General features: G+C 37.4%; 2 protein-coding genes across 2 annotated transcripts; one reads left to right on the forward strand and one right to left on the reverse strand.

Annotated features, from left to right (window-relative positions):
* The first annotated feature begins 279 nt into the window (after positions 1-279).
* On the forward strand, positions 280-20,728 carry LOC118265656 (peroxisomal multifunctional enzyme type 2). The gene is made up of 15 exons (XM_035578659.2): positions 280-445; positions 638-828; positions 2,997-3,142; positions 3,778-3,929; positions 4,920-5,091; positions 9,053-9,159; positions 11,750-11,879; positions 15,945-16,041; positions 16,420-16,580; positions 17,002-17,128; positions 18,011-18,194; positions 18,612-18,734; positions 19,031-19,188; positions 19,734-19,946; positions 20,181-20,728. Exons 2-15 carry the CDS (start codon positions 639-641, stop codon positions 20,393-20,395), a joined length of 2,175 nt encoding a protein of 724 aa, XP_035434552.2. The 5' UTR covers positions 280-445; position 638; the 3' UTR covers positions 20,396-20,728.
* On the reverse strand, positions 20,718-22,027 carry LOC118265659 (uncharacterized). Its single transcript, XM_035578663.2, has 2 exons — positions 21,613-22,027; positions 20,718-21,276 (listed from the first exon to the last, which is right to left on the reverse strand). The coding sequence occupies exons 1-2, from the start codon at positions 21,806-21,808 to the stop codon at positions 21,107-21,109; spliced, it is 366 nt and encodes a 121-aa protein (XP_035434556.1). The 5' UTR covers positions 21,809-22,027; the 3' UTR covers positions 20,718-21,106.
* Between the last annotated feature and the right edge of the window lie 2,095 nt (positions 22,028-24,122).

Below are 24,122 nucleotides of genomic sequence, written 5' to 3' on the forward strand. Positions count from 1 at the left end.
GACAAGTCAATAAACAAAACAACAACAATTATTACGACGGTACGGTAGGGTCACTAATAATAGTACATAGTCATACCTACATGGTAATGGCAGACTGGGTGAAACAAAACATTATATCGTTCTGTTTCTTTTCTTTACATTACATTGGCATAAGTTACTCTTTTTCTACTGTGAGTGAGACAAAAGATATCGCATAGTCTATAGGCTTCTCTGTCTACGCTATGGATAGTTCCGATTTATGTCTGACATTAGAACATATGACATATGTCATTATGACTGTCAAAATGACAATGACGTGCCAAGCTAATCTGACAAATACTTGTTTTGCTGGTCTGGTTGCTGGTTGTTCACTGAGCAATTTTAAGTAATAAACTTCGTATTTGTTCACAATATATTGTAACGTCACACGTTAGCGTCACAGTTACAGGGCAATTTGAGATCGAAGGTATGTAATCTGTTGATACAATAACAACTGAGGGAATGATCAATGTTATCAAACTTTATCTTATAAGTGGAACGTACATAACTTGTTTATCGAAAGCGAATGTTAAGTTGGACTTTGAGATTGATAATTACGCCGGGTTGTAACTGTGTGTTGCTCGGTTTCGTGCTCATTTACATTCCGTTTGTCGCGAAGGATGGACCAGCTACGTTTTGACGGTCGTGTTGCGGTGGTGACTGGAGCCGGTGGTGGTCTCGGCAAGGCCTATGCCCTGCTTCTGGCGTCAAGAGGTGCTAAAGTCGTGGTCAACGACCTCGGTGGTGCCCGCGATGGAGTTGGAAAATCAAACTTCGCCGACGCTGTTGTGAAAGAAATTAAGGACAAAGGTATGAATCTGCTTAATTTTATTAATTAATTTATTACCTCATTAAATAAACTGATATGATCTACTGGTCTTTTGTTGTCTGTTGTTGTCTACTAAGATGACAGCAAAATTATAAATAGCTAATCACCAGAATAATAAGATTTACATCAGTAAACAGGTTTTACTAAAAAGTTATTACTTCAAATTTTTTTAGTACTTGTATGTTTTTGTTGTTGACTTTGGACTCTGCTTCTTAACTTTGTACTCAAGGTTAAAGGATCTCAGACACAATTGAAGTAACACTAGCTATTGATATAACACCTATCAAATAATAAATGAAAACATTGTGAATATTTGTTAATGTTTTTTACAAACATGAATTTTGAAGATCATTTTATATTTGTGATAAAATTTAATCTTTGGTACTTGAAATGTTTTGTTTAATTTTTATCTCTCTCTTGGTATAAAAAAGCAAATATTTATCATTATTTAGATAAATGGAGATGCTGGTTATAATAAAACAATATAACTAGTAATATAGTGTGATATTGTGTGTGAAAAGTTATAACTACATTTTTAGTTCATTGCATTATAGTCATTGACCCTTTGAATATAAATTAGAATTTCCGGTGGAATGTATTTCTGGTCTAATTAGAATAAGTCATTGACCTTAAACCTTAGTATATAGGTAACATCAGTACATTGCACTTTCTGAGCCTTAAATTCTGTTATATCTAGTAAACAACTTACTTCTGTTCATTGTTAAATACACATCAAAAAAGTTTATTAAGGTCTTTTACAAGACTATGATAGTCTCATTTAACTTCTCTGCATTTACCAAGTTCACTTTTAATAACAAATTATGTTCATACAAAAGTAGTATCTAAGCATTGGATATAAGGTCTTAGTTTCTTTAGTTCATTTCAATAACAAAATTGTTCATACAGAAGTAGTCTTTAAGGATTGGAAATAAAGATTATTATAGTTCATTTCTATTAACAAATTTCTTCATATAAAAAGTAGTCTCAAAGCAACGGAAATAAGGTCTATTTTAGTTAATTTTTAATAACAAAATTTGTTCATACAAAAGTAGTCTCTAAGCATGGGAAACAAGGTTTATTTGGGAGTGAGTGTGAATGAACAATGATGTCCAATTGGGGATTTAGAATGAACAAAGCCCCAAATCAATGCATACATTATAGTTCTCTATAGGAAACAATGGTTAATCAAAATTGGTTACTAAAGTTCATTGGTTATGTAGTTTGCTCATAAATTCACCCTTTGGTCAGTCCAAAGATCAAAGATTGTTGTAGTTATGTAGATAAAAATTTATAGCACACCATAAATCGCACAACCTTTAGTTTTTATAGAGGTAGATAACAAGCAGATAGTTAATAGATAACTGTTGCTTAATACCAACATAATATAATTAACTATCTCGTTTATGAAATAAAACATTAGTCTATGCTCCCTATGTATCTTATAATTGTATAATAATATCAAACTTCTTGTGTAATGCACACCAATTATAGTATCTATCAGCTGTTATATACAATAGTACACTGTATGTGCGGACTACCCAGTTGGTTTACAAGGGTTGCGGCTCGAAAAGCAGGAGTAGGAATGGGGTGGGTTAGTCAGTAAGAGTCTGACATGCCCTCTCGCCTTGCCCAAGGCATTGCATGATTTCCCCCCTCAAAAACAAAAACAGCTGTATAAAATGTATAACATTTTGTATAAAAAAATATTTGTTATTTATTTTGTTATATCTTTACTGTCTGTTTTTAATATAATAAGCATATGATTTACACATAAGAAACTATATATCATATCATGTATCTTAGTTATATCATATCAACCATACATAAGCATCATATCTTTGCAGCATAAGGTAATGCAGAAACTATCTCCATACCTGCCATTAGCCAACTTAAAATAACTAAAGATTTCACTCTCAATAGATTTGTGAACTTAGGATTCTTAGGAAGAAACAAGTGATAGCCTGAACTCAGGTAGAAACAAGTGATTGTCTGTTTTCGTAATATTTAAGAAAAATGAGGGTTCCCAAAATAAATGTGTTCAATACTCTTAGAATCTGGGGAAAAACAAGAATCAAAGGTTTCATACTCTTTCAGTCTTAGTTTATTCTTTGACTTAATTTATATACTAATTATTTTTTTCAAACCACAGGTGGTATCGCAGTAGCAGATTACAACAATGTCGTTGAAGGCGAGAAGATTATTAAGACCGCCTTAGATAACTTCGGTAGGATTGATATCCTTATCAACAACGCTGGTATTCTTCGCGATAGGAGCTTCACAAAAATGTCCGACCAGGTAGATATGATGGATTAAATTATCTCTAGGTTACTAGGCGTATTTACAATAATAAAATCAGTCTGCTGTAAAAATATTGACGTCAGCGTGACAACGCATTTTTTTATTAAAGGACATTAAGACAATTAGCACATTATTTAAGCTGATCACCCGCATTAAGCAAGTGTGGTGATTAATGCTTAAATCTTCTCCGTGTAAGAAGAGACCTTTGGTCAGCAGTGGCCACTTATAGGCTGATGATGTTATGTGAATACAATTAGAAATATTCCTACCTAATTCCTAAAGAATATGATTCTTTAATTCTATTTATTATTTATATATACATTCTTTATGATATTTCTACCGCAGAACAAAGCCCTTTGTGGCTTTTCTAAATATAACTTGTTTACTAAAGATGGCATTTTCTCACAAAGACACTTCAAGAAAATCATATATAAAATAAATAACTAAATAAATGTTTATTTTGTGTAAAAAGCTAGATTACAAAATAAAAATTATTACCTAAAAACAAAGGATAAAAAAGAAAATCCATTTATGTGCTATGATACAGAGGAAAATATTTCGTTTTCAACTAGGTACTATTTAAATATGTTGCAATGGCCTAACAATAATATCGACTTCTTTCTTCCACCTAGGACTGGGACCTCATTCACCTAGTCCACCTGAAAGGTGCCTTCAAGACCACCCACGCCGCATGGGAGCACTTCAGGAAGCAGAAGTATGGCCGTGTCATCATGACCTCCAGTAACGCCGGTATCTTCGGAAACTTTGGACAGGCTAACTACAGGTGTGTACACATTTCTGAGAGATTTTTGTAAAAAAAAAACTTTGCCCCACACTAGGATTTTCTCCTGTGTCGTGATTGCGTTTACAAACATACAATTCCACATACACATGACACTCAGACCCGGAATAACAATTTGTGGATCACACAAAGAGTTGTTCCATACAGATCGAATGTACATATTCATAACATAACTTGGTTAAATAGTGGCATTTCTTGAAAATATGCCACAATATCTACACAATGAATGCTACGGCCGTCTGGTCACATACCAATGCATAAATATAATGAATGATTTCCATTCATTTTCACATATTTATGTACATAAAAGGGAATTTGAAACAATGACTAGTGAAAACCTTATATGAATAAACAAGAATGCTTTATTAATACAACTTAGTTCATTATGAAGGTATTTTATATAGTATAATATGTATTGATATTGTATAGTACTAAAGTATGCTTCGACTAAAAATTATGTCAAGTGCAAGTCACTACAAGTCACAGTACACCCAGGAATTACAGAATTTACTTTTGTCGGTTAATGTATCTACATAATATATGTGATGGGGAAGTAAGGACTTGTTTCACAATGTCTGAATAGCCGCTATGTATCAGATAACATTGAATTAAGACCGTAATTTGTATGCACTATCTGTCACATAAGTTTATCGGACACTTATATGAAGGTGGTGAAACAGGCGCTCATTTTTATGTATTTACACACGAAATTGTTCATTGTAACTAAGTATTAGACTAATCATGACTGTCCATATCACTATGTAAAACATAAAAATGTTAAAGACACTCATTAATTAGCATTACAACTGAAAACGACCGTTTCGTCCTTTTATAAACATGTATTCGTAAAAACTATATATAACTATCTACTCACAATCACTCACAATCACGCTTTGCAATTTATAATTTGCGGCCACTTGACCAACAAGACAATCACATAATATCATACATTTATTGATTTGTTGTCTACAGCGCTGCAAAAATGGGTCTGGTCGGTTTGACCAACACCCTGGCTATTGAGGGAGCTAAATACAACATTAAGGTGAACACCATCGTGCCCACCGCTGCCTCTCGTCTCACTGAAGACATTCTGCCCCCAGAAATGTTTGAGGCGATGAAGCCTGAACTCATTGCGCCTGTTGTTGTGAGTATCACGTTTTAAAGTTAAAGACGCAAGCATATTTATATAAGGTGTTTCAAAATTATCTGCCACGGCTTTATTGGGAGGTGGTGAGTTTGAAGATTACAATAGTGAAGACATTTCGTACCTCGGACCAGTTAATTTAATTTGAGAACATAATGATGTTAATAAGCATTGACTCTACTTTGCATAAAGTGCATCACAAATGCGCAATATTTCTGACAGTGAAAGATAGCTCTTTCATAACAAATACACATGTAAATTACTTTTTGTATGAAAAAAAATAAATTTTTCAGGTGGTAGGTTTCGGCCGTCGGCATTATAACCACCCACCGAGCAAAACCGTGTCGCCAAGCAGCCTAGCCGTGTTCCGCCACGATGCTCGGTGACGCCGTACGAGAGGATGGGTCGAAGTGTTTGTTCCACTATGGGTAGACCGATCTGGCGCGCGCTGGTGTGGCTGCATCGGGTGGCCAGTCGCGGAGGGTAGCGGGATCCGAGGCACGGTGCACCGCTGGCCGACCGCAGATAGTTGGGGGCCCAATTAGCGTGCTAGCCACACGTGAAAGGCTGCCCCGCCATCTAGCGAAAAATCCCACGTATACGCCATCGTGCCGGTTGGCGACCGGAAGAGAGGGCCCGATGGATTTACGTGGGGGGGCTCGGGCGTCCCCGCAGTCTCCAGGCTGGCCTCCCAATGGTGTAGCCAACTGCGGTGCGCGTCTGGGGGTCGCCTGTGTGGGGAAACATTTCACTACCATTCTCTCAGCAACTTATTTACGATTATGAAAACGAGAGCTAAGAAAAGGGTTCAACAGCGGCTGCACTCCTCTCCCTCAAAGTGCACCTCTCCAACATCCGAGGCTTGCACTCAAATCTCAATGCGGTCCATCACCATCTGGAGACCGAGAACCCAACGCTCTTGTTTCTCTCGGAGACCCAGATCAGATGTCCGTCGGACGTATCATACCTGAACTACCCAGGCTTTTCCCTGGAGCACAATTTCGTTCCCCGTGCAGGCGTATGCCTATACGTCCAAGACGGCGTCTGTTACCGGCGTCTCCGAAACTTTGAGGACCCCAGTTTTTCAACCTTGTGGATACTGGTGGACACAGGCATAGAGAAAATCCTCTATGCCTGTGTCTACCGGTCGCACAGCGGAGATTTGGAGACGACCAGATTAGCGCAGCACCTTGTGGAGACGGCGGATGCGGCTCGGCAGAGGTACCCTTCGGCCCAGTTGGTGTTACTGGGGGACTTTAACGCCCATCACCAGGAGTGGCTGTTCCCATACCAGTGCACTGACCATGCTGGGAGGGAAATGCGTAAGCTTGCGCTAACGCTTGGCCTGACCCAGCTGGTCCAGGAGGCCACAAGGGTGCCCGATGTCGACTCGCACACTGCCAACTGCCTAGACCTTCTGCTGACAACTGATCCAGACAGCTACTCGGTGTCAGTATCTTCACCCTTGGGTAGCTCTGACCACTGTCTGGTGAAATCCGTATCCACGTACTCCCCACCGGATCCTTGTCCCAGAGGATCTCGGCGGATGTGGCGGTACAAGTCAGCAGATTGGGATGGGATGCGATCCTTTTTTGCATCCTATCCTTGGCGGCCTGTCTGCTTCTCTACTGAAGACCCGTCAGCTTGTGCGGATGCCATAACAGGGGTGTTGCGTCAGGGCATGGAATACTACATTCCATTCTCGGACGCGACATCTTTCGGTGGGACTCGTCCATGGTTCGATGCCGACTGCAGACGTGCTGAAGCGCGAAAGCATGCGGCATACTTGGCATGGGCGGATGCCAGGCGTCGTAGGGCTGACGACACTCTTCAGAGGAAGAGAGCCTATAACCGGGCTGCCAAGTCATGCAAAAAGGCATTACGGATGGCCCGGTTCAACCACATTGGCCGAATAGGGAACAAACTGGCTTCTTACCCAGCGGGTAGTAAAGCATTCTGGTCCCTGGCCAAGGCGGTTGAATCGAACTTCTGCCGTCCTTCACTCCCACCTCTCCTGGGGCCTAACGGGACGCTGGCACACACCGCGGTAGAGAAGGCAAACCTGTTTGCTTCTCTATTTGCGGAATCTTCACGTCTTGATACTGGTGGCGCTATACCTCCTTCTCTAAATAACGTATGCGAGACGAAAATGTCGAAAATTCGCATCCGACAGAAGGAGGTGTATAAGACGTTGCGTAATCTCGACGTGAACAAGGCCAGTGGCCCCGACGGAATCCCGGCCGTGGTTTTAAAAACCTGTGCGCCTGAGTTGTCTCCAATCCTGACACGCCTGTTTCGACTTTCCTTGGAGACTGGTCAAGTGCCGGTTGCATGGAAGCTGGCCAACGTGCAGCCTGTGCCCAAAAAAGGTAGTCGTGCCGACCCTAACAATTACCGACCAATCTCAGTCACGTCCATACTCTGTAAGAGTATGGAACGTGTACTTAACAACAGGCTCCTGGCATACCTTGAAGGTAACGACCTCCTCAGCGATCAGCAGTATGGGTTTCGCCACAACCGATCCACTGGGGACCTTCTTGCGTATGCCACCCACATTTGGAGCGAGGCCATAGAGAAGCACGGGGAGGCAATAGCGGTCTCACTCGATATATCGAAGGCCTTTGACAGGGTTTGGCACGACAGCCTTATCGGCAAGCTTCCTGCATATGGACTTCCCGCTGATCTGTGCAGATGGATTGCAGACTTCCTGAGGGATCGGTCAATTCGAGTAGTCATCGATGGCTGCTCGTCTGACCAATTTGGTATCAACGCCGGAGTCCCTCAGGGGTCAGTACTTTCAGCAACGCTCTTTTTGCTGCACATCAACGACCTGCTTAAGCCCGGTATCTTTGGGTATGCAGATGACAGCACAGTTGTTGAAAGGTATGTGTCCGATGCGCGGACTAGCGGAACACAGATCCAGTCTCTAAGAGAATCCATGGTCGAACGGTTGAACTCGTCCTTGAAGGCGGTCTCCGATTGGGGTGACGCCAACTTGGTCAAGTTCAACGCTACCAAAACCCAGGCGTGTCTATTCTCTGCCAAACGGAGTCAATTTCCGCTGGCTCCTACTTTCCGAAATGTATCCGTTCCAATATCGGATCATCTAGAGCTTCTGGGCGTAACTCTATCGCCAACGCTAAACTTCGGCTCTTATATAGAGTCGAAGGCGCATCTGGCTGGTAGGAAGTTGGGTATCCTCTCGAAGGTGAGACGGTACTTCACACCGAAACAACTGCTGAGCCTGTACCAAGCGCAGGTTCGGTCATGTATGGAGTACTGTTCTCACCTTTGGGACGGCTCGGCTAAATGCCAGCTAGATGCGCTCGAACACATTGAAAGGCGTGCCAAGAAGCTCATCAACGATGATGCGCTTGTGGAGGCCCGGCTTCAAAGCCTTGAACACAGGCGCAAGGTCGCAAGCCTTTCCGTTTTTTACCGGATACATTTCGGAGAGTGTGCGGGGGAATTGCACAACTTGATTCCCCCTAGTCCTTTTCATCATCGAACCACAAGACAATCGGCGAGGCGTCACCGCTTTATGGTAGATATCCCACCCACTCGCACGAAGCGTTTCGCTTCAAGCTTCCTTGTGCGAACTGCTAGGGAGTGGAACTCCTTGCCGGAGTCTGTGTTCCCTGATGGGTATAACCTGGGTGTCTTCAAGGCCCGAGTGAATAGGTTGCTTATGGGCAGACGTGCTCCACCGTAGGCCGCATCATCACTTACCATCAGGTGAGATAGCGGTCAAACGTCGACCCATTAAATGTAAAAAAAAAAAAAAAAAAAAAGTACTCATAATCAATAATTTATATTTACTATTTTAATCTTCAAACACAACACTACCCATCCCATTAAAGTCGTGGCATATACTTTTAAAGCTAAATATAGTCAAAAACAATCAGTTAAACAAACTATGCAAATATTATGTATAATATATTAGTAATTAATATTTTTACAGGCCTACATGTGCCACGAGTCGTTCCCCGACACCGGAGAGGTCATTGACTCCACCCTCGGACATGCCACCAGGATGTATTACGTCAGAGGACCCGGTGTTGTGCTCAAGTAAGTATAACTTATTATTACCTACATATAAATTTTCCACTTGCGAATTTCCCGCGTGGAATTTATAAGATTTCTCTTGAATAGGTCTTGATCCTGTATGAATATCAGTGTGAAAACACACACGGAATTATTCTCCGGTTTATAGAAAGCCTGTGTGTGCTATTCCTTGTTCAAAATTTATCACTGTTGTAAATTTCATCTAAAATAGTTCAATAGTTTTAGAGTTATAGTTACACATAATTATCTATCCACACATATGACATTATTATCAGTGATATTTGATTGTATTGAACACAGCTAGGTTCGGTATAAACATTATTAAAACCAGTTGCGTGTTCCATAAAAAAGCTAGTTGCTGGTTTTAAGAATACTTACCTATGTCTTTTTGGGTCACGACTTTACCGTTACAACTCATAATTCTTACATCATGCGTAAATCTTAAATATGAATACGAAACTTGTAACGGAAACTCCGATCGGCTTCTATTAGTCGTAACGTGATGTTGCCTATAGTCTTCTTCGATAAATAGACAATCTAAAACAAAAATATTTTTTACAAACCGAACCAGTAGTTTTAGGGATTTTTTACAAATCGACCCAGTAGTTCCATGGGTTTGCGTGTGTAAACAAACAAACAAACAAACAAAATTTCAGCTTTATATATATATATTAGTTTGTACAGATATAGATGACTAAACAAATAACAAAAGCCAAAATAAATGCATCTTTTTGATTTGCGATTTATTCAAACTTCAAATTCTACCTAATTCTAGGTATCATGATGAAGACGAAGTATCATAGTCACAGTGATTATAATCCATTAAACCTACATTACTTTAGTCACTTGTGCTAGAACCCAACGAATTATTTAGTTACATTTATCATACTCGAACCATATACCAATAAAAGGCATTTAGATAAAAAACAAATTTACAATCGTTGGTGTTGCTTATCATTATATAATAAGTAGTTATCACACTGCTGCCAATGTTATCTAATAAAACTCGGATCTATTTGATTACCAAGTGGTAAATAATAAAAAATGATAACAATTTTGTTTGGTGCATGTACTTAACTTATGACGTCTTTAAATAACACGCTTACACGCGCATGAATAAGCTATGTACTACTTAAACAAGATGTTTCTGAATTATCTTTGCTAAGGGTCACAGAGTATGAACTTAGTCTTTGTTAAGTTGTTGTGATATTCGTTTCTCTATTCAGGCCAGCCAACTCTAAGACTACTACAACTAACTCTTACTACAGACTTTACAGCTGGCTGGAGACATTTAATGATTACTTTTACGAATTATACCTTAGTAACGATTTTGTTCTGAACACAATTCTTAAGAACTGGGTTAAGTACCCATTTAATGACTGAGTACGGCGGTTAACCTTCTAATTTATTTTATTTATACATACAATGTTCCTAAGATTACTACAAGTTACATAAACTATTATTAACTTTCTACGGCATTGATCCAGTTTAGGGATTTTGTTAAAAAAATATTTGGTGTCCTTTAAGTCTTCATTTAGACGAAGTATCATAAAATCCTGTTAATATAATAGGCCGTGTTGTGGATTATATTAAAATATGAAACACGTATTTTTTATTTTCTTACGAAAACAAATATGTACTTTTGAAGATAGATTTGAAATATCGCGTGACGTTTCTTCTAGGTACATTTTCTACGTAGAAATGACGTATTTGCTCCCATTCCTGAACTTTGATTCGTTTTATTTAAGTATTGTTATATGAGAAATAAAAAAATAGTGTCTAATATTTTTTCATAAATTTTTCTTACTCCGTCATTATCCCTATTATCTGCTTGATCGAAGTTCACCAAAATCTGTTTAAATGATTAACTTATGATAATGTTTCAAACAAACAAACACGAGTGTTCTTCATGAATAGGATTATCTTATTGCAATTAATTTCACTGATAATTATAGAGATAAATACGTGATAATTAATTAAAAACGTTTTGCTTGGTTTTCCATATGAATAATAAATTAAAATATGAAAATATGTAATAGGATAGATGACAAATTCTTATTTTATTGGCACGTGAAAAATACGTTATTAAAATACGTATTTAATAATTTTTCATTACCTAACTGACGGACTAAATAGATATTTATTATTTTATTCTGTATGATGATTTATAACCTGTATACTTGTCATTAGTTATCTTGAAATAAGTATTAACAGTAGATTTAAGATTGATAATTAATTAGACAAGATATTAAGAAATTATTTAGTTTATCGTTGTTTGAATTAAATTAAAAACCAGGATTTCGTTATGTATGAGAATGTTATACATTCCGCTTATGTAGCGGAATAACATACTTAAGGTTTAATTTAAAAATATTTATTTATTAATTATTGAAAAATCCCCTTATTAAAAAAAAACCAATGTCTTATTGAGTACAAGCTGTAGTACCCGGCGATAAGTGATATCACACACAATTTTGTGTGATATATTTCACTGTACTATATTTAAAAGCCTACCCTTAATACCACTATCAATTAGATGTAGCAATTTGAATTTTATTCCATTAGCTTATGATCTATATTCTTTTGTTAATAGGAAGAAGCCATCAGACCCAGTGACCATTGAGTCGGTGAAGGAGTACTGGCCCCAGGCCATGGACATGAAGAATGCCGTCCACTTGGATAAGATGGCTGAGGTTACCGTCGACCTGGTTGAAAGGATTCAGGTAATAATAATAAGGTTTTAACAACCGATACTCAATTGAAGAAATATGAAGATTGTTTTATAATAATAATAATTTTTATTTAAGTCTTTGACTGCCGATAGGAAACCTTTAAAGGCAAATCCTCCGCTAACGTCGGTCACCGGTGACCACCATGGCGTTCAATGTGTTAATAATGACATAAAAGAGCCAAATACCACATATATTTTAATATAAGTGATGTAGACCTTATAAAGTTAGATACCTGTACTGGGACAGCCCTGTGTCACAGGCGAAGTTAGTTCTAACATTATGTACTAACTAGCTACTTCCGCGCGGTTTCACCCGCTCTGCTTGGGTCCTATTGGTCATAGCGTGATGTTTTATAGCCTATAGCCTTCCTCGATAAATGCACTATTCAACACAAAAAGAATTATTCAAATCGGGCCAGTAGTTCTAGAGATTAGCGCGTTCAAACAAACAAACAAACTCTTCAGCTTTATAATATTAATATAGATTTAGGACATCTTATTTCTATAAACCAACATTATTTAACATGACTTAACAGTTTTAGTACAGTAGTATTAATTTTACAGTATTTAAAGAAAGAAAACGCATTTATACTGAAGCAATCTTCGTTTTTCAACCTACACACTAAATGCTTTTGGTGGCCGTATATCTAACTAATATGTCCGAGAGCTTGAAGATGCATGAATTTTACACACAAAAAAGGATACAAAGTAATAGTTTGAAATAACACATGCAGTAGTTTCCCCGGTCACCCGGAGCTGCAGACTGCTTAGCGGGTTACCGGGGCTTAAAAAGCAGGAGTAGGAACGGGGTGGTTTTTAGTCAGTAAGGGTCTGACACTCCCTCATGTCTTGCCCAAGGCGGGAGAAGGCATTGGATTATTTTCTCTCCTAAAAAAAGAAAGTAGTTTTCCCGGTAGCGCGAACGAAGTCGTTGATAGAAGATAGTTGATATTTTTATACGATTTAGATATAGGTACTTAGAAAACATTTCTACATAATTAATCTGCAAAAGATTAGTGCCAAAATGTACTGTTATCAATACCTTTTACTTATCATAATAGTACCCACCAAGGTAACAACGGATGGACTTAATAAAACATATACTTATCTTAATTATAGTATCTAAATATATGATTAGGATTTATCTAAAGCTTGCCTACATTTAGATTATTTATAAGAAATAAGCTGTAAACAAATTAAAATATACTATTTTATAGACTGTTTAAAAATTTGCTACTATTCAAAAACAAGTTCCAATTTTATTTGCTATCCGTCAATTAGGTATAGCAATGTTATAATGACTATACATATTGTCCGGGGGTTATTTTTTTTTAGGTATAGGTACAATCGACAACGGCCAATGTTGTCGACTATGATTAGGCGATACTCACATGCACTCGGCGCGAGCATTCTTTAAATTGTTCTACGTTAAACTTTTCCGATAGTACCTTAAGTACCTACTATCCCTTAGTATCTTCTACTTACCATAGCAACTAAATGAAAAAGTTAATCAATGTTTATTTTGTTTGCTTCATACGACTTTGACATAAAATCTAAATTCAACAAAATCAACATATTATGTAAAAAGAAGTAGTAACGTCTTAGGCACATGAATTGAGATTTAGTTTTTATTTTTAATTAATTGTTTGTAACTAGATAGTACTATATGAATGTACATACACAAATACAATACGTTTACGCTCTCAGTTCCTTAGCAAAATATTATCTAGTTTTCTATACATACGTACATATGTTGTCGCACGCACCTTTATATCACTTTTATGAAATATAGCACTAACGAAAAAGAAAATGAAATGCTGTAACTAGACATACAGGATGTCCCTGAAGTGGACGTCCTATAGGCACCGGATGATCGGCAAGGTTCCAAATGTTATCAGAAAAAAATAAAAAAAATCTAGGTCCTACAGTTTTTAAATTACAGTGACTTATGTGTTATCCACGAAAAGTACACCCTGTGCCAGTCTTTTGACTCTTGTTGGTACAAATCTTTATTTTTTCGTCTGCAGTCTTCCTTACATTATCCTGAATAGTGCTCCAGTAATATGGAATCATAAATTCTTAGCCAACTGCTTTAGATTGGAAAACATTGTTAGTTTTAGAGGAACCAAATACTCTGAATAAAATTTTCACCTTACTTTAAGTGGCTGTACTGAATAAATTATGTATGGCGCTAGTAGTGGCAAATTTCACCAAAGTTGGCGCATTTAATAAGGATTCTAAAATGGTATAGCACTTTGCACATTATTTCTTAAATTCGACACAAAAAAAGATTTTTCAATAAAACTCCGTTTCGATGAATTTATTTGAACTTACTAAAAATTCTTCTAGTGTACTCAAATCATACGTTATAACCTCGTATGCACTAGACAGCACTTTGCACGCTATTTGTTATCATCATGTTGAAAATCAGCGAGGATCTCTTGTCAAACAATATTGTCTGTTTACCCGTGATTTCGCTTGCAGCATTCGTCAGCAATATTATCGCTAGACGAACTGGTGTTGTGCATCTCGAGCCATCGTACCCGGGCTTAGGCATTTTAGTTGAGCACTGGCCTTTTTGCGCCGTGCTGATTATTTATTTTTTAAATTATTTTTTGCTTTACGTGCAATTTCTTGTAACGCGAACGGTGCAAATAACTCTTTCTCGACAAACTAAAGAATATTTGATGCTTCATCCCGCATTTGATCACAAGGCATGAACACGTAACTTAATCGGAGGATTCACCCATTTCTTTTTTTTTTTTGATGGGAATAAGACGCGTTATTGTGCGTAGGGGCTCATGTACGCCATACCACTACCGCGTCGATATGCTGTGTACATGAATCTGCCGCGTCCGTTCCTTATTATTTTACTACACATTTGATAATGTGTTTGAACATCATATTGCAATCATTCAATATTATTTAGTGAAACATGATACACAACATCAGTTCCTCTAGTAAGTCTATTAATATTGCCAACGAAAGCTGCAAGCGAAATCATGAGTAGACAGACAATGTTGTTTGACAAGAGATCCTCGCTGATTTTCAACATGATGATAACAAATACCGTGCAAAGTACTGTCTAGTGCATACGAGGTAATAACGTATGATTTGAGTTCACTAGAAGAATTTTTAGTAAGTTCAAATAAATTCATCGAAACGGAGTTTTGTTGAAAAATCTTTTTTTATGTCGAATTTAAGAAATAATGTGCAAAGTGCTATACCATTTTAGAATCCTTATTAAATGCGCCAACTTTGGTGAAATTTGCCACTACTAGCGCCATACATAATTTATTCAGTACAGCCACTTAAAGTAAGGTGAAAATTTTATTCAGAGTATTTGGTTCCTCTAAAACTAACAATGTTTTCCAATCTAAAGCAGTTGGCTAAGAATTTATGATTCCATATTACTGGAGCACTATTCAGGATAATGTAAGGAAGACTGCAGACGAAAAAATAAAGATTTGTACCAACAAGAGTCAAAAGACTGGCACAGGGTGTACTTTTTCGTGGATAACACATAAGTCACTGTAATTTAAAAACTGTAGGACTTAGATTTTTTTTTATATTTTTCTGATAACAGTTGGAACCTTGCTGATCATCTAGTGCCCGTTGGACGTCGATTTCAGGGACACCCTGTATATTTGAATATTGAATTTGCACATGCATATGCAAATAACTACTAATTATCATTTGTTACTGGCCTTTTGACATAATAAGTTGTTTATTGGCGGTTGTTTGGTTCAGTCTAATTCGGGACCTCTCGGTTAACGTTCCTTACATAATAGAATTAATACGGGTTTATATCTAAATATCTGTAACTATGATGATAAATCGCAGCTTTGCCGCTCGTGAAGCAAAAATTGCACAAATGGTATATCAATATCTATTTTTTAATATCAATAAACACGGTAAAGAATATTCTACATTCTATAGAATCTCAATTAATTAAAAATATATGTCCAAATACTAGTCCAAAATTACAAATGGAACTTTACACCTTATTGTGTGGTAATGAAGTGCAATTTTGTTTGATACGAATATCTTTTTATAGGACTTCGAGGAGCGCTCCAAGTTGGACCCTGACGGCAAATCGTACTGGTCTTCCTACACATACAACTCTAAGGATCTTGCCCTATATGCTCTTGGAAGTAAGTACATATAATAATTATCCTTAAGTTTATGTTAATAAGTACCTTTTTTAAACGTCATGCATTTTCTTCTGTTTCGCGTTAGCGGATCACTTTGTGTAGTACATAAGTTTTTATTTGACATCCTTCTCGAGACCTCTCCAGAGTGATAACTTTTAAAATAATAAATTCCTAACACGAGTATCTAACCCAGCTCTTTCTGCACGACAGCATCACATTTCGATCACTACACGACCATTTTCTAAAAGACGAATGTATATATTTTTTGAAATATTGACCTGTGGTTTGCCAGAATGCAGATCCACGCGAGACAGTGTGTTATCTATTGTTTCATATACCGACATAAGAGAGATTAAAACCATTTACTTTATTTCCCAGTCGGAGCTTCAGTACTGAACGAAGGAGATTTGAAGTTCTTGTATGAAAGCCATGAGAACTTCGCTGGTCTGCCAACCTTCTTCATCCTGCCCGGCATGGCTATCGAGTCACCCCTAATGGCCAACTCTATGCCCCCCGGCAAATACGCCGACTTCACCAACGTGAGTATTTTGTGCTGATGTAATATTTTTTGAGAATTTTTACATTAAATCTAGTCTAATAAATAAAATTAACTGTCTATAACTTTCGTGAGACATACTAAATTAATCATTATGCTATCGGCTTACTCATGTAACTGTTTGACGAAGAATTCGACTAGTTTGAAGCCATGCTAGCGGCACATATTCATCAACAGCATTTCGCGACACACGACGCGGCGATTACCGCGCTGCTACTGACTGTCCAGGGGCCTTAGTCTGCTATTACAATTGTGTCAGAATGGTCGATAACTGAGCAGTGCAAGAGGGATGGAGCTATACAACCTACACAGCTCCGTCCCTCTCGCACTGCAGACTAAGGCCCCAGTTCGACTGGTAACAGTGACGTCTCATTGAGTCAGCTAATTAAACTTTATATTTGTAGATCCTTCACGGAGAACAGTTCATCGAGTTTGTGGACGAGTTCCCCGGCACTGAGGGTGACTTCAAGATCCGCAGCTACTCCGTCGACACCCTGGACAAGGGATCCAGCGCTATCTCCATCACTAACAGTGAGTATTCACACTATTTGTCATGAACAATGGGTGTAACCTGGGTGACTTCAAAGCCCGAGTGAATAGGTTGCTCATGGGCAGAAGTGCGAGAGTGCGGCCAAACGACGATCCATCAAATATAAAAATATATATACCGGCCGAATTGAAAACCTCCTCCTTTTTCGGTTAAACAGAACATTGAATAAACAGGCTTTTTACTTTAATACAGAAATAGAGGCACCTTGAACGGTCTATAATTTATTTTTCACTTTAACTTGCATTTATAAAAGAGTCAGTTTCTAATATTTTTAACTATTAATTTATTTTAGTTAGTATCACAGACGTGACGACATGGAATTAATTACGTTACATAATGCATACATATTAACCTAAGTAACTAATACGTTTTAACCTTTGCGTGTGGTCGAATAATGATATGTCATAAATGTAATAATAATTTGTTAAAAGTAGATGCAGAAATATTTAAGTCTTTGTTGCACATTTTAACATAAATATCATTATTAATAACTTATTAATTTGTAATATTTCAAGTCTTTTTTCCTACCACGTTATTTGAGGACGACACAATGGTGCTATACCCATAGTACGAGTTTACTTTATGCTTAACTAGATCGAAATGAGAGTGCGTTCGTGGCTCTGATTGGTCGGCTCGAATGAACCAACTAATCAGAGCGCCGAATGCGGTCTTGTTTTCGATCTCGTTAAACGTAAAACTAACTTGTACTAAGCCCTCTGCTATTTCTTCATTCATATCAGATATAATTCTATGATAAAGAGGAGTTTGTTCGATTTTAGAATTGGATGAAATAAAAAAGTAGCTCCTTCTAAAACAATTTTTTATTCAATAGTTTATTAATATTGTTCTTTTTACTTGTCCAGGCGAAATCTACCAGAATAAGAAGCTGATCGCCCGCACCCAGCAACATATCTTCGTGCTCGGCCAGGGTGGGTTCAACGGCCCCCGCAACAGTAAGTACGCCGTGGAAGTCCAGCCTGTACCCAAGAGGGCTCCTGATGCCGTCGTTGAGCAACGCACTGCCGAAGACCAGGCTGCTTTGTACAGGTACCTTGATGAAACTCTTATATATCCTGTAACTCGTACTAAAGCTTAGTACGAGATGGTTTTATGTTTAACAAGTTTGTAACGAAAGCGCATTTAGGGCTTTGATTGGTTGTTTCATTCGCGCCGGCCAATCAAACCGCTTAATGCGCTCTCGTTTCGTTTTCGTTCTGCGTAAAGCAAACTCGTACTAAGGTTACTGATATTTTATAGTCTTTTACTTAATTTAACAATTATGCCATGTCATCACTGATATGATTTTAAATTCATTAAATCGACTTTATTATTTAAAAAGTATAGTTGCTTTTTAAATATTTTTAGAACCTTTTTGTTGAAAAATATTCCACATTTCAATCATTAGTAAAGATATCTCATATGGTAGACATGATTTACTTGACCCCATACATGTTTTATTCTCAGGTTGTCTGGTGACTTGAACCCCCTCCACATCGACCCCACCGTGGCGACTGCCAGTGGACACCAGAAGCCCATCCTCCATGGAATGGCCACTCTTGGTTTCTCTGCCAGACACGTGTTGGCTAAGTGAGTATAACTTCTAAAAATCTATACAATGTTTCAAGTAAAAGAAAAAATAGTTTGCTACTAAAACTAATTAATTCATTATTCACAGTTATTTTAAATTCTATTGCTATCTAGATTTAAAACAAAGACCTTTATTTACAACTAGAATAATTAGTGAACGCAATACAATGACATGTATTTGAATATTTACATAAGTAAAACACCAGTCTGGCATTTTACCTATACATAATTTTACAATAAATTAGGTTGGTTCCACATAGGTCAAACTTCCTAATAAATACAATCTCTCTACCCAGGTACGGAGGCAATGAGCCCAGCAACTTCAAAGCCCTGAAGGCTCGCTTCGTGAAGCCAGTGCAGCCAGGCCAGACCCTCGTCACCGAGATGTGGCTCGAAGGCAAGCGTGTCCACTTCCAGACCAAGACCAAGGAAACTGGCAACATTGTCATCGCTGGTATGTAAAAATGTTTTGTATTGGGGTTAGAAATATTTTCCCTTAGGGAGGCCTTTGCCTTGCAGTGGGACGATCATGGCTGAAATCAAATCAAATCAACGTATAGATACTACAATACAGACATGCTGCTGTTTATGAATGATTCATTATAAAATATAAACAGAAAACGTAGGTTTTTACAAGCTATAAATGATTGCCTAAGATTTTATGATAAGTATTAAATCCAATGCGTTACTGGAAGTAGCTCGGCCAATGATGCTGTCTATTATGTGGGAGAATATTTTCACCAAAACGTGAAGCCTTAAAAACGAGCAAAATTAAATCTATACTAATATTATAAAGCTGAAGAGTTTGTTTGTTTGAACGCGCTAATCTCAGGAACTACTGGTCTGATTTGAATAATTATTTTTGTGTTGGATAGCACATTTATCGAGGAAGGTTATAGGCTATAAAGCATCACGCTATGACCAATAGGAGCCGAGCAGAGCGGGTGAAACCGCGTGGAAGTAGCTAGTGGATGATAATTTTCTTTTTCTCTGTTACAGGAGCATACGTCGACTTCAAGAACATTGTCAGCCAGGGTGGCTCAAGCTCTGCTGCCGCCCCGGCCGCTGCGCCTTCTGGTGCTGCCTTGAAATCTGACGGTCTCTTCCACAAGATCAAGGAAGAGGTTGGCAAGAACAAGGAGTTGGCCAAGAGCATCAACGGCGTCTTCTTGTACAATATCACTGAGAATGGAAAGACTGCTAAGACTTGGAGTGAGTATTTTACATATTCGTCTTTTACTTTTTTATCTGAAGTAAAACCAATATATCCTTCAGAAATTATATAACATTAATTTTAATGTTAAACACAACCTTTTCCCATTTGAAGTTCCATTCATGAGGAATGACCCTACTGCCACTTATTTTGATGCGTTTACAACAATTTCACTACAGCACTTACAAGATACAAACTGATATCACTAATAAACTTGTTTATTATTTTTACAGCTTTGGACCTGAAGGTTCCTGAAGTATATGAAGGCCAACCAAAGAACGGCAAGGCTGATACAACCATGACCCTATCCGACAGCGACATGGTAGACCTAGCTGCGGGCACACTCAACCCACAGGTCGCTTACATGAAGGGAAAACTCAAGATCGGAGGCAACTTGATGCTCGCTCAGAAACTCGGACCCCTACTCAAATCCCCTGCCAAGATCTAAGTTACACATGCTTATAGACAAGGGAATGGATATTTATGAATTATTTTACAATCAAAATCTTATTACCAGTAACAAGCATTAGATGCGAAAGTATTATAAGCAATAAAATCATCTTTTAAGACAATGTTTTATATTTTGTTTTGTTTCAAAGACTTTTTTATTTAGCCAGAAATTGCATTTATGTATATTACTGCTATGATCTGTGATATGACTTGTAAAGACCGAGTAATTCCGCTGGAGGGCAATTTCTGGCACTTCTGTTTTGTTGTCACAATCAAGTGAAGAATGTATATTATTTTATGGTGATGGAAATAAACACCACTTTTATAAAAACATTGTTTTATTTAGTTAGTATGCTTTTCCACCATAGATGTGCTATGCTATGAAGCTAAGCTGTGAAACTATGTGTTCCACAGATACTAAGCTATGTTACTGTGCGAGAAGGTGTGCATGTCAAGTATGCAATGTATCAATATAATAGGGAATCCATCCTTCATCTTTCCCTATAAAAAACAGCTTAGCTCCCTCTGTTTCCACCAGTGCTAAACTATATGTACCAATGAATACAATTGGTGAAAGCCAAACGCATTCACAGCAATGTAGCATAGCACATTTCTAGTGGAAAAGCAACCTTAACGCTGAGTCTAACAGAACATAGATTGAGGCAAGATGCAATATATTTTAGTGTCTCATATAGTGGCAGTTTATGAGTTAAACAGTTGGTATCAATTTCCCTTCTAAAAATAAATTTGCTTCTTTAACTTCAGTCTCCCATGCCATTTTCATATGAATTTGTTCTGTTAAGTCTATGAACTTGCTGGCTTGGACCTCTGGCAACTTCTTTGTTGATACTGCAGTTCCTATTATGCAACAGTATGTTCCTATAAATGAGAATTATAACCTATTAATTATTTTACAATATAGCATAGCTGATGCTTTTTTCTCATTATGCTAGTACCTATTTTATTCCAGAAGTCAAGTACATAGTAGCCCTATCTCGCTCCTGTCTCCAAATCAAAGAGAGAAAGAGCTACTAAATACTCGCTACTTGACTAAAATACTAGCGTAGTGCAAACAAGGCATAAGAGTTTGATGTTACCCATAAGCTGAAGCAATTAGCAGTGTTAAAAATATTAAGCAATTTAAAGCAAGCATGATATGGAAATGGATTGAATAGGACTACATTATATTTAGGAAGGGACTTAAAAGTTACTCACCTTTTCTTAATGAACTTTTATCAATAATACCGTGAGCGGTTTCACATTTTGTTATCTTCGCTCGTCCTGTCGAGTCGGAAATTATTAAAATATCGGCTCCAACCGTTTGTTCGATGGTGCCTTGTAACCAGACATCTATAGGTGGCGGTTTGTTAATTAAATCTTTAAGCAAATACTTTCGCGGGTCTAAAGACATTTTAATAATCTACAACAAAGCTAAATAGAAAAGTAACTGTTACACAAAGTTTTCTTGTAAGTTAAATTAATGTCACTTAGTTCTAATTTAATCTTATCTTTTCTTAATCAAACTTTGATTCTTAATACAACACACACATTCAACTGTTTCATTACAAAATACAAATAAAATTAAACTACATTTTTCAAAGTTCAAATTTCGAATGTTTTCATTCGAAAAATGACAGAATGATAGACAATTGACATTTGACATTTATTCTATCTGACAGCAAACCATAGTAAATAGCACTTACTGTAAAAATATGCGTCTCATAAAATAAAATGCGGTTGTGATATTGTGAACCTAAGCAAACTTTGTCTTAAATGTACTTTAGTAAAAAGAACAATCAATATGGTCAAAACTTAAAAAAAAACCTTTATTGGTTTATTTCTCAGACGATGGTTGCTTTGCGTTAGCCCGCGAAATTCAAATTTTCTTTTTGCTATTTGCAACTCACTCGGTATCGCGGGCTACCTTGAAGCATCCCCCTTAATTACTTTGTACTTTTAAAGCACCATAATTAATGAGAAAATCAGGACACTATTACTTCTTAGTAAACTTCGCTGTAAGTAAGTTACTTCGCTGTCTGTGTTTAGTTTTTTTTTTTGAGGGGGGAAAATCTCACAATGACTTCTCTCGCCTTGGGCGAGGCGAGAGGGAGTGTCAGACTCTTACTGACTAAAAACCACCCCGTTCCTACTCCTGCTTTTCGAGCCGGAGCCCCGATGAACCCGCTAGGTAGTCCGCAGCTACGGATCAGGCATCAGCCCTACTGGGCCCCATCTGTGTCTGTCTATAGGCTGTATTATATAATATGATACGCGTTTGGGACTCGTGATAGCTATAAACAGACATTTTAATAGATGATCAACATCATTTCTGTAAAAATGTTAAGTATAGGATTTATTAAGGCTCACAGCAGAAATGATATTTATATCGGTTTTCTTAAATCAAGGTAACTACAAATACAATTTTCGTAAACTCTCCATACGCGGGTCAGTCTTGTACTTACTTAGCCGGTTTATAAATATAATTAGGTATATTACAAAGAAATTAGCATATTTTCTTTGCCTATCGCCCTAATCCGAACAAAACCAAACACCTTTAAGTACCACCTTTAAGTATCTACATATCATTTTACGAAAAATTTAAAAGCTCAACAATGCTTATCTCCACCCGCCAATCGAACCTCATAGACCTCTTGCCCGTGCAACCATTCGAACTGATGAGGCCGTTAAAGCATACTTTGATATTGTAATGGACTAGATTTAGGACATATGCTCACTTAATCCTAAGTTACCTATAAATAATTAGGTAATTTTAGATAAATCAAATTATAGGTAAATCAGATCCATAACAAATATAAAGCTGAAAGTCACACTTGCGATTAAGATCATTAAATCAGCGAAATAGTCTAATAAGTCGACGATAAAATAAGGCCTCAGCCATTGCCCTGAGGAAGACCGGTAATATAAGTATTATTTCATAATCTTCCAATTTTTTTGTACCTAGATCTTCTAATCTGTTTTGATACCTAGAAATAAATAGGTACCTACGTAAATCTAAAGCTAAAAAGGTTACTTTAAATAATTATAAAGGAGAAAATCACGTTATCTTGTAAAGTGACGTTTGTATAATATACAGTATCGAAAGCTTTTGTAAACCAAAATACAAAAGTCATGTTGTTACCGCATACTAGCAATTAACTAAGTAAGTACCCGCCGAGTTTGTACGGACATTAAAAACTAAATTACAAAGTATAAAGGTACGTAATGTAGATAGAAATAAACGTAACGTCTTCCAATCACGTACAACATAGTCATAACTATTAACCATCATAATCGATATCGTAAAATGACTGTTAATGACTCAATTTAAGCACTCCACAAGGAATTTTCAACGCAGATTACCGCCACAATTATTTCATCCGCATCAACACGTAATCAGTTGTTTATAAAGCGACGCTGCAAGCATGAAATCACTCCGATACTCGAAGCCGGCCCATAACAACTCAATCAACGCAATTTTAAAATAAACCTTTTTTTATGCCGTACAAACACTGGCCGCCTTGAACAAAAAAATATTCCCCGGCGAAGGTCTTAATAATGACTTTCTCGAGAACTTGTTACATGTGGACAGCGTATAGTAGTCGTATGTACACCATCTGTGAAATGATGCGATTTTGAACCTTATGTCATTAAGACAAGAAACTTAAAATCTATAAAGATTTTGGAATACTTTTGTTTCAGGTGTTTACTTTTTGTGCAGTAACATG

The sequence above is a fragment of the Spodoptera frugiperda genome, chromosome 7 (assembly GCF_023101765.2).
Source record: "Spodoptera frugiperda isolate SF20-4 chromosome 7, AGI-APGP_CSIRO_Sfru_2.0, whole genome shotgun sequence".
Classification (NCBI taxonomy): domain Eukaryota; kingdom Metazoa; phylum Arthropoda; class Insecta; order Lepidoptera; family Noctuidae; genus Spodoptera; species Spodoptera frugiperda.

What these genes read in the sequence shown, in the direction of transcription:
- LOC118265659 (XM_035578663.2), bottom strand. Translation starts at nt 21,808, where the DNA reads ATGTCTTTAGACCCGCGAAAGTATTTGCTTAAAGATTTAATTAACAAA. An exon ending in TAAAAGTTCATTAAGAAAAG is followed by an intron (nt 21,277 to 21,612) that starts GTGAGTAACTTT and finishes TCTCATTTATAG; the next exon opens with GAACATACTGTTGCATAATA.
- LOC118265656 (XM_035578659.2), top strand. Translation starts at nt 639, where the DNA reads ATGGACCAGCTACGTTTTGACGGTCGTGTTGCGGTGGTGACTGGAGCC. An exon ending in ACCTGGTTGAAAGGATTCAG is followed by an intron (nt 11,880 to 15,944) that starts GTAATAATAATA and finishes ATCTTTTTATAG; the next exon opens with GACTTCGAGGAGCGCTCCAA. An exon ending in CGCTATCTCCATCACTAACA is followed by an intron (nt 17,129 to 18,010) that starts GTGAGTATTCAC and finishes TTACTTGTCCAG; the next exon opens with GCGAAATCTACCAGAATAAG.